Below are 11352 nucleotides of genomic sequence, written 5' to 3'. Positions count from 1 at the left end.
GAGCGTATTCTTAAAGAAAAATGAGGTGAGAGAAAAACAAGCTTAATGTGGTAGCATCTGGAGGGGCAGAGCATGGTCGTGGCAATGGTGGCTCATGTTGATCTAGGCAAATCTAGCTAAAACAAGGGAGATCTATGACTGAGAGAAATCATAGGGTGGTTGATTTGACGTAACAGAGGGTGGTGAAAGGGAATCTTAGGCAGATGGTGGTGGTAGACAACAGCGCAAAACCCTAAAGGAGGGATCTAGACTCGGGTTGGATGGATTTGAGAGACGAACAGGCCGAGTGGAGGGAAGAGGATGAGGGGGTGGTCGAACAACCACAAGAGAGCCGCTGAAGGTGGCAGACCGTCACAACACATGTCTGAGCTTAGGGAAAATTTTTCCTCAAGGAAAAGAGAACTAGAGATAGAGAGGTTGAGGGATTTGCGATGGAGAATGGGATTGAGAAAGAGAGTGGTTTGGGATGGGTTTCAAAGGGTGGACATCTAACATTTTTATAGACTTTGGTGCTAGGGCTCAGTAGACGCAGCCTCGGCTGCAATTGGCATTTTGGGACAATGAGGGAAGGATGAGCTTTGCACGAGTGGTGTGAGGAGGGTGGTGCACATCAATGTTGTGCAGGCATGAGATCAAATACCTCATGGGATGGCAACAAAAGGGGAATATGGATTGGGTGGTCTAAAGGCAATCAGAAGGTGCAAAAGGAGGACAAAACGATGCGACCACATGGAGTTTCGGTGGTGACGGGCATGGGTGGCAAAACAACTACTACTTGCCGAAGGGAAAAAGAAAAGAAGGGAAAGGGTCATGCGGTGCTATAGAGAGAGAGAGAGAGAGAGAGAGAGAGAGAGAGAGAGAGGATGAAGACTAGGGTTAAAACCCTATTCCTAAACGAGGTCGTGTTGCTTAAGGGGGTTGGGCTCTTGCTTAGATTTTTGGGCTGCCACACTAGCTAGGACCACCTCTCACACACACAACACCAAAGCCCACTTAATCAACCTGTTTGGGTTTTACCACACTAGAAGAAAACACATACATTTTCAAACTTGGACTTCACATGTAAAGCATGAAAACACTTCAAGAAAAATAAAAAAATGGGGGAGAAAAAGGAATGGGGAGAAAGAAGGAAGTAAACAAGAGGAAAATGAAACTTGAAGGAAGGAAGGAAGAGGTTCTAGCTAAAGCTTTTCCTTCTCTGCTAGATGGGGGTGTTTGGGTCTCTCTGTCTCTCTACACAAAACATTGGTTGAAATTGATACAAAGTTGTAGTTTTCTTGGCACTCTTGGCTCATCCCATCTCAAAGAAAGCCCCCTTGCAAAGTCTCCAATTTGAAGGGTTTCCAATAAAAAATAAGTGCCATTTTTAATAGGACAAGAGTATAATGTCATATATTCCAAAGAATTAATCAAGTTCATAATTAGAGTTGTAAGAACTTCTTCTACCAAGGTAGAATGAGAGTTAATTCACCACCATCTCATACAAAATTTGAGAAATTACAAAATTCCTTAAATTCTTAACGTACTTCTTGTTAGACCATTAAACGTTCTAGGTAACATGAGTAAAGTCCCACAACTTTAATCTGATTTTTTTCTCCTTATAATTTCTCTTCAATGATCCAACTATTATTATATTTTTTACGTTTTTCATTTGTTATCTAGAAAAAAGTCACCAAAATTTACTATGATAGTTTTGAGTTTATGTAAGGAGTTCTACAAGGGTTGTTACTTTACCATGTTATTTGTATATATTTTGTCATGCCCTATATATAATCGGGGCCAACCTTTTAACCTAAAATCCAGGAAATATAAAACATTGATATAATTATCCTCCAAAGTCAAATGCCAAAAAAATTCTTCCAAATAAAATAAACTAAACACTATAAACAATCTCTGAACCCATACTAACCCACTTTTACCACCTGCCACTTATCTCACATTTCACTTATAATCTAGTCATGTGTCATCTATTCCAATTGTCATAACCACCAAGCATTTGAAAAAATAGAGAATGAAAGATGAGTCCACTGAATCGTTAAGCAGTGAATCTATACTAGTATGTAAATGTTAGCCAGCTATAGAATGTAGAAACAAGCAATTCTAAGAAATAATAGCAGGGATATTTTTTGAAACATTTATATGTCAAATAATATATATAAAAGACCTTACGCACAAGCATCTTGAACAACATCATAAACACAAAAGAGTCCATGCTTATTCCCATGGCAAGGTTGTGCATATTTACGGATAGCCAAGCAAAATGTAAATAACTATTTTGTCACCTAAATGAGTGCACTCAATATAAAGGCCATATTTACTCTCGTGGCAAGGTTGTGCATACCTGCCATTAGCTAAGTAGAACATAAATCCCTATGTTGTCACCAAAGTGTGTGCATGACAGGTTTTTGCATTTTGCAGATAACAAAGCAGAACATAAATCACCATATCATCAAAGCAATTGTACTCAGAATAAAGGTCACTATTATTTCTCATGGTAGGGTTAGAGGCCATTATTATATCCCCTGGCGGGGCCAGAAATGAGAGACCACTATTATATCTCGTGGTGGGGCTAGAAATCGAACAGAACAAAATCTTATACCTAGGGGTTTCAAATACAATGCAATAACATAAATAGTTATACTAAATATATAATATCATAGAATCATATCAAGGTTTCAGATTTCATATTCACATTTGATGCCATAGAGAAATATAGTACAAAATTATTCATGTCTATACCAGTCATTATAAAATGTCACATTTCAATATTCAAAGATAGAGACTAGTGCAGAAAATAACCAAAGCAATTTTCCTAACAAAATATGAAGTTTTTTACAAAATTAATTTCAGTTAGTTTTTGGCAAAACTTACCATAGGAGCACTACTTACCTTACTTTTTAACATTTTCTGAATTTCTTTGTAATAGTGCCAAACGAATATCATTTCTCACCCTATAAAATAGGCATGTAACTTGCATAAATTTCTACTTAAGTACGTACTTCCAATTAAAACCTGAAATATTAAATAAACCTTTATTTTCGTAAACATTAAAATCTTCATACCCTAAAACTATCTCCGTAAATAATAACTACGGTCAACACTAGTAGACATCGAAAATATAATGTCAAAGAGTGTTTCATAGATTTTGCGGTATGTTTCTCTTATTTCCTTGATTCTCGTCCAAGACGGGGTTTGGGGTTTGTTTTCTTCTTCTTTATATAGGTCCTCTTTGTAAGGAAGGGGTCCTATATAAAGTAATAAGAACATAGATCCTCTTTATATAACTAGAAATACGCTAGATCGATGAAGATGATCAGGGCCAATGTTGTTTACCATTTTCTATCATCATTCAGTAGCATTTAGCATCGACATGGTGGTAAAAATACATATTATTAATATTCTATTTCACGTGCATATCAAACTCTCCCTCATTAAGTGATTCCAGCATATAGAATATTTATTTAGAATGAATTGGAAGGTCAAGGTTCAAATTTAGGAATTCTGTTCAAATACCAGCATGCATGTGAAAATCCTTGTCCCTAAAGACTTAAGTTGGAAGAGATAAATTTACTTATTTATATCCATATCAGGAAATTGAAATGTGTCATGATATTTATATAATGTTTCAAGTTTCATCTAATTGCATATTATATATTTCTTGATTTTGACAGATTGAACATGGCTACAAGTATGCTCTCAAGCACCATTGTTCTTGAGGTTCTAAGAAATGACAATTATATATGCGAATTGGAGTGCTTGCATTAAAAACTATCTCTTGGCTCAAGATCTTTGGGATATATTTTTTTTAACAACCACAAAACCTCCAAGACCAGAAGATGATGCAGTGGAATTCAAAGCTTGGAGGAAGAAGAATGCTGCAGCTTTGCATGCAATTCAAATTTCATGTAGTGTGGAAATACAATCTCAGATCGATGATATAAGTTCTGCTAAAACTGTTTGGGATATGTTGCCTAAATTAGTGCACCAACCACCATCGAAAGGAGCAAATTATAACCCAGTGGGTGAGCATGGAAACTCATTGAATATCCAATCTAGTAATGTTCAAGAGGATCGGTCAACGATTGCTCCTGATCAAAAGGTTGAACCAGGAAGCTCCTCAAACAACCCAGGTCTCTCTCTATCTATCTGTCTCTCTGTCAAGCAATAATATTAACATTATTGAACAAAAAAAAAAAAAACATAAGAATACATGAGTTCGGGATAAGGAAGACAAAATGATGGCATGCCCACTGAACTAGATGTTTTCTTCTTTTTCTTTTATCGTTTATTGTTGTTTGTGGAAAGTCATGGCAAATTTGATTAAATTGTACTGTGAAAAGTAAGATTTTGTGATGAACTTTTAGGAGCAATTTTCATGTTACTATTAACGGAACTAAAAGCATAGAGACATTTTCTTTGCTGTTTACTCTGTTATAAACAAGGTCAAGATATAAAATACAAAATGTCATTACATTAATTTTGCATCCATAGTCTAGAAGAGAAATTCACTATGCATCGACTATGTGCAAAATACATTAATGTAGTCTTGATTTTTTCCTTTGTTACAAGTTGAAATAAGTCAGAATTTAAATCAATGACTTTAATGACATAACACAATCTCATGACAGGATGAGAAAATGACACAATTCATATATAGTTGGAGGTTATTAATTACTAATTCTCCGTTTGTTGCGAGCTTATTTGCTACACCTCCTAACAAACAACTCATTGCACGTTTGATCGTTGATTGAAAATTCATAGATATTCAAGCAATTTTTGTTACTTATTTACAGTTCACTTTTCCAAGTGATTAGGAGAGAGACGTAGATTTGAATTAATTGGGAAAGTAGCCCATACTAAACTTTCAGTGCGCGTTAGGTGTTAATTAACTATAAAATTAATTGCCTTTCAACTAGTTTCACCATGTTATTATAGCTAGCTAGCTAGCTAGAGACGTACTTATAGGCATACATCTTTCCTCCCTAAACATGGCATGCTTCTTGTTCGTACTAATTAACTCTAATCATCATCTGATTTACATACACACACATATCATGTACTCATCTCTGACATGCATCTAGCTGCCCAAAATGAATAAATATATAGTTTCGTTTCATTTCATTTTATTATAAGAAAACAAGGAATTTTTGGCGCAGGGAATGCGAACGACTAAACGGGGTATGCGCCACTATACAAGGCTTTGCGAAGTGGTGATTGGAATTTTGCAAAAGAAATATTCCTTAAGCTCCAACCCAATTCAAAGGGCGCAAAAAATCACTACTTTGGGCCAGACTGCTCTTCACGCGCGTGTCTGTTGAGGCAGGACATGTCCATATAGTGGAAGCATTGGCGGAACTAATGTCGGAAGATGACTTGGAAGTACAAGACAATTTAGGTGAGACAGCTCTAATGGCGACAACAGCTAATGGAAAGTACAAAGTGGCGCAGTGCATGCTTAGAAAGAACAAAAAGTTGGTCAGCATGGGAACAACTGGCCTATATGGGTCCCAAATTCTTCCAGTTGTTAAGGCTATTTCAAATGGATATATAAATATGGCTCGGTATCTTTATTCTCTCACTCCGCTGGAAGATCTAATTCCAGAAAAGGGGGACAGGAGCGGTTCAACACTTTGTACCCAAGCTATATATTCCAGAGCTTTAGGTACGTATGTAACAACTTGATCACCTTCGTCAAATTATATATACACATCATCTCTACTATATAAATTATTAATTCTATCTGTTTTTTTTTTTAATTATTGTTTTATGTAAATGAACGGGTACAACACAACGTACAGATATTGCTTTGGATCTAATCCGGCGCTGTCCACGTTTGGTTCTTGCCCCGGACAGACAGGACTTGAGCCCTTTCCACGCATTGGCTTCTATGAAATACGCATTCCCAAGTGGACATCGTCTCGTGTTTTGGAAACGATGGATCTTCTCTTGTGAGTATACGCCCACTCTTCTTTCTGTTACTCATTTTTTACCCTCTATTATCAAATCGTTCCACTAGTATTATAATGAGCACGCTATGATCGATCATGAATTTAACTATATATTCTTACAATTGGAATTATATGCAAGGCGAAATATCACAGTATTTCGAGTACTAAGGTTCACTAAAAATTCTAAAATCCTGCTTCTTCTATCAAGTTACTTTTTTAATTAATGCTGCAAGATGTATATATATGTGTGTGTGTATATATATATATACACACACATATTAGTACATGACGTAGTACTACGCAAGCATTGCATGCATTAATAATTTGGCGTAAGCTTTTGATCATAATTACCAATTTTGTGATTCATTGGCATTTATATCTGAAAGGTATACACATTCAATCGGCAAATGGTACGAGTACCAATGAAGTTCATTTGATAATTCAAAAAGACGAGGGACCCCAAAGCGATGCAGTAAAAACGTACTAACAGATTATCAGGTACGTACGAAATTAATTAGCTAGGTTTTCACTTGCAATAAGGATCATATTTTGCACGTACAGGTTCAATATTTCTCTGATCTTGTTGGGTTAATTCGCATAGCTTAAGTACTATTTTTCTTCGTTAATAAGAGTTCCGTTTAATTGGTAGCTAGGGCGCTAAAAATATTTATTACTATCTATATATAATATAGCAATATTAACGTGCATGGAAACTGGAAGAATTACTCATGCATTGTCTACCCGACCTAACATTATTCATTTCACCCAAGTTGTCGCCAAAACTTTCGCCATGACGAACGGATGTGCCGGTCCCCCTCACCCAGCTAATTCCACTCCTCTGAGTTGCACTTCATTTTTCGCATTTTGACTTTGCAAGGCTTTCATGGCTTGGGCAATCTCCATTAATCTTTGCTACGTATTAGCAAATCATTCTTCTCTTGAATATTGAGTGTGAGTCCGTTGGGGACGACTTCTTGGGCTACCTATTCTGCAGTTTGACCTTCGGCTCCACGGGCCCCCACGGCCCATTTACCCAATAGTTAATAATCGAGTTGGCAGGACCTACTAGGAGGGATGAACATGCCCATGATGCTTGATAATACTATAAATGCAACCAAGATTCTCGTAGCACGATTACAGAAAATGGCCCACGTGTTATAATGGTGACGTTTGAAATTCAGGCGTGCTCAAGTAAATAGAGTGAAATTTGGGGATAACTGTATGTGTTAGGGACTAATTAATTGGTTACTCCATCACGGTTGACTTGAAAATTCTCGACGTCTTGATAAATAAGACCTTAAAAATTAGGGGCATCTGTTAGGAACTAATTGACTGGATCCAATTCTTTGAAAACCTATTACTAGTAATAAAGGAAGAGATAAGGCAATGAAAAGATAAACAAAAAGAATTTAGCTCAGACTCCAAAAAGGAAAATGTTTCATAAGGGAAATTGGACTTTGTCACTTTAAGAAAGAAAACATATCTCTATAAAAGGATGAGATCTCAACAAACGAAGGACGGACTCTTAATAGGCTTGGGATGACTTTTCTACGCCTAGACTAAATTTCTCAACTGTATTGAGCAATATGTGAGGGGTACGAGAGATTGTAAAATCACTAATCATAGTGGATTTTGTCTCTAAACAATCCATGGATGTAGGTTTTTATTTCAAACCACGTAAATCTTTATATCTCTTTTTATTTTCTTATTTATTATTATTTTTGTAACACTCGGGTCTAACACCAAGCCATTTTCTAAAATTTTTAGGTTTATACGGATGAAAAGTCCACTTGAAATTTAGGAGTATTGTTGAAATGGACTACGAGCACAAATTTTACTTTTGGCCGACATCAAATAATTTTATTGAGCTTGCTAAATAGGTATAACATATTAGATATTTTGGGATTAGTTGAAATATTTCACGGGCCGAGAAAATTAGTGGAGGAAGTTAATTTATTTTAGAGATTGAGTCGGTCCAAAACTCAAAGACCAGTTTCACGTCCCATGCACGTACGTCTTTTTTTCTTCATTCCTAGGTTTTCCGTTGGTCTATATATAGATGCACATGCACGCCTCTTTTAATTATAGTGATACTGTCGCCGCACCACCTTTAGGTAGCACTACTCAGTCCATGCACGTAACCTCAGCCTCCCAAACTCCTTAAGAGTTCACCACTCCAGTTGTGCACCACTGGAAGTAACCCCACTATCGGGTTGTCCACACCGCAACCTCCCACGAAGCTGCACCCTCACGGAAACCACCTCCTCACAGCCACAGTCCATGGTGAATGCCCAAACCACCCAACACTACCGAGATCTCCTCTGCATGACAGAAGACAAGCCTCCATCACCCTCTGTTTTGGGCACCTCAAAATAGAGCAAGAAAAGCTCTCCCTGTGCGCCTCAATTTTTTCAGCCATGTTACATGACAGAAACCACTGCACGTAGCTCCGGACCGGTCGCACGTCTCTTCGCTGTCCCTCGGTGAGCAACTGACTGAACTTCTCTCCTTCTCTCTCTCCATCTCCCTCTCGCTCATCTATCTCTCTCGTGGTCAACCACCCAGATTAGTGGCGTCCTCGCTGCACCACCTCAGCAATTCCATCTTCCCCTCAGTGGCACTGTTACAGGTCCTCTCCTTGGGTAGTTTGCTGCACAATTCTTCTCTTCGGTAAGTTTTGCCGCCTATGATGCGTGTTGCTCTTATTTGAAGGAAAAGTCTAGTATATTTTTATTAACCCTAGTATTTTTAGCAATAGGGCAGGCTTTTAAATTGTAAGTACAGATATATCCCTTAGTTGCTAAGCGAACTTTGAAAGTTTTGAACTTGTGTTTTTCTTGAGATGGGTTTTTAATTGAAACTGTGTTTAAGTCGGGTTTGGAGTATTTTGTTAAGCCTATAAATCCTACTTTTATAGTAAACTGTTTTCCTTATAGAAAATAAATTAAAGGATTTTAAACTGTGTTAGTTATTATTATTTTATTAAATATTATTAAGTCTATTTTTATGAATAGAATATTACTACCAACTATTTTTATAAACTCAGATAAGAAAATATACTTTTAACGATATTTGAAAGAATGGATAAAAAAAAAAAGCCGCCTCTGACGTCTGCAAAGAGTAAACCAAATGAAGCCAAAAAGAAAGAGAAAAAAAAAAAAGTTCAGCCGAGAGAGAGGGAGTTCCGGCCGTCTGCCTCTACCAAAACGAAACCAAGACTGAAAATAAAAGAAAATAGCAGGAAACGCTCCTCTCAGCTGAACGTAAACTGCCCAGAAGAAAAATAAAATAAAACTCACCGACCAAATAAACTAAACTCTCCAAAAGATCAGTCCATGTTCCAGCCGAACGTAGAACTGAAAAGAAAAAAAATAAAACTCTGTCGACAGCAAATGAAAATAAACTCAACAGGACAAACTGCAGAAAATAAAATGAAGAACAACCCAGCCGATGGAACCAAAATCTGGAAACCACTATGAACTAACAAAAAAAACTGGGAAAGAAATAAAAGAACAAGCTAAAAACGTAAAGCAAGAAAAAAAAAAAAAAAAACCAGCCGACTAATGGTCTGAACCACAAAGCATTAAGAACGAACTAAGCAAGCTGCGAAAAAATACAATAATGAAAACGCAGAGAGAGAGCTGCCACCGACTCACCCCCTATGAAGAAACCAAAACGTAAAGAAAAGAAGTAAAAAAAATAAAACCAGCCGCTCCCCCGGTCTGGACAAAACAAGAGAGAAACTAAAAATGCCCAAAGACCACCGACTTCCAGCCCGTCTCCCCTCAAACGAAAACTAAGAAAAAATAAAATAAAATCCAGCCCCTCACGACTCGCTCCCCAAAAAGATCAGTCCGTAAACTAAACGAAAAGATCCCTGGCCCCTCACGCCTGCTGCTGCCCATTGCTCTCATGCGTGATTTCCTCTGCTGTCCGTGAGGCGTGCTCCCGCTGCTGCCCCTGCAGTCAGCTCCTTTCTCTCACTTGGGACCACTCATATAAATTTTGCATTAGGTTGAGACGTTTTAAAAATGTCTCTCTGTTGTAATATTTCTCTATTCTCAGAAGGAATGTCAGCAACTCATGTATTTTGTTCTAAAAAAATACATGTCCCGCAAAATATAAGCATGGTATGAGAGGAGTAAAATTAGAATATTTATTTTCATGGGAATCAATTGCATTATAAATCTTTTCAAGCACAAAAAAATATCAGAATTTATCAATTGACTCAAGTATCTTAATCTACTGCATAATTAAGTACTTAAATTATTTTTGGTTAAATAATTTATTCACTTAAGTAACTTAATCATGCAATTTTAGCACTTCATCAATTCACCTTAGGGTTAAGACACTAAGACTTCCGTCTCGTTCTTCTATTTCCACATTCCTACACATGATTCTAACTGATAGAGTCATGCGTCCCAACCTTAGACGATATACTCATCACTACCTTCATGTATCCTAGCCCATACTAAATCCTTATTCCCAACCAATCAGGCTACATGAATTCAAGCCAACTCTAGGGCTAAAACATCATGTAACCATGCTGAGGACAGATTACCCATTATATATGGTAAACCTGTCCGGCACACGTGTCTTGTCAGAGACACCTGTATCTTATCCCCTTTTATTACCTAAGAACAACTTATAATTCCAATGAACGCCCGCTTGTATAACCAAACTCCATACTCCAATACAAACTTGCTCAGACCCGGTCGATAGGACTCTTCCTACTTTCTGGCCTTGTACAAGTTCATCCCAACACTTGATAGGGGAGGACTGCATCCACAAATGCACCTCTGTCACGTCACGTAGTTTGAGACTAATCCCGAGTCACTTCGCGTCGTCCATCATGCTTCCGCTGCACTCTCTGATACTTTTCCACCACTTCCATATACTTTTAGCCATAGTCAACCATAAGTTGACACCCGTCACCCCGAATTACAGGTCATATCACCACTGCTTCGGGACACTGTTACACAGTTCCAACCACTTAACAAGAGGACTGCATCCACAAATGCGCCTCTGTCACATTATGCAGCTCGAGACAAATTCCTGAGTTACAGCACGATGCCCATCATGCTTTCGCTGCACTCTCTGATACCTTTTTACCACTTCACACATACTTTCAGCCACAAGTCAACCATAAGGTAACATCTGTCACCTCTGACTACAGGCCACATCACCACTGCTTCGGGACACTGTTATATAGTTCTCGACGTTACACCATACACTCCACGCTTCTCCGCTATGCCATCCAACCCTTCGTGACACACTGCCTGGTGTATCACGACATAGCACAAAGTACACTCACATGAACTCTTTTCTATCTACACTACAACACACATCACTACGATACATGCCTCACGGTGCATCGCTACACTACATGGAATACACTCCACGT

The 11352-nt window shown here is 37.8% G+C and overlaps 1 protein-coding gene across 1 annotated transcript; it reads left to right on the top strand.

Annotated features, from left to right (window-relative positions):
• The first annotated feature begins 5177 nt into the window (after nt 1–5177).
• On the top strand, nt 5178–7538 carry LOC122302217. Its single transcript, XM_043113361.1, has 3 exons — nt 5178–5662; nt 5799–5948; nt 6335–7538. Exons 1-3 carry the CDS (start codon nt 5359–5361, stop codon nt 6433–6435), a joined length of 555 nt encoding a protein of 184 aa, XP_042969295.1. The 5' UTR covers nt 5178–5358; the 3' UTR covers nt 6436–7538.
• Nucleotides 7539–11352: the final 3814 nt, after the last annotated feature.

The sequence above is a fragment of the Carya illinoinensis genome, chromosome 1 (genome assembly GCF_018687715.1).
Source record: "Carya illinoinensis cultivar Pawnee chromosome 1, C.illinoinensisPawnee_v1, whole genome shotgun sequence".
NCBI classification, from domain to species: domain Eukaryota; kingdom Viridiplantae; phylum Streptophyta; class Magnoliopsida; order Fagales; family Juglandaceae; genus Carya; species Carya illinoinensis.
Note: the sequence above shows the minus strand (reverse complement) of the source record. Positions and strands in the feature narration are given on the sequence as shown.

Bases quoted from the DNA above. Each gene is read 5' to 3' on its own strand.
- LOC122302217 (XM_043113361.1), top strand. From the start codon at position 5,359: ATGTCGGAAGATGACTTGGAAGTACAAGACAATTTAGGTGAGACAGCT. The intron at 5,663-5,798 runs GTACGTATGTAA...CACAACGTACAG, and splicing joins TATATATTCCAGAGCTTTAG to ATATTGCTTTGGATCTAATC. The intron at 5,949-6,334 runs GTGAGTATACGC...TATATCTGAAAG, and splicing joins GAAACGATGGATCTTCTCTT to GTATACACATTCAATCGGCA.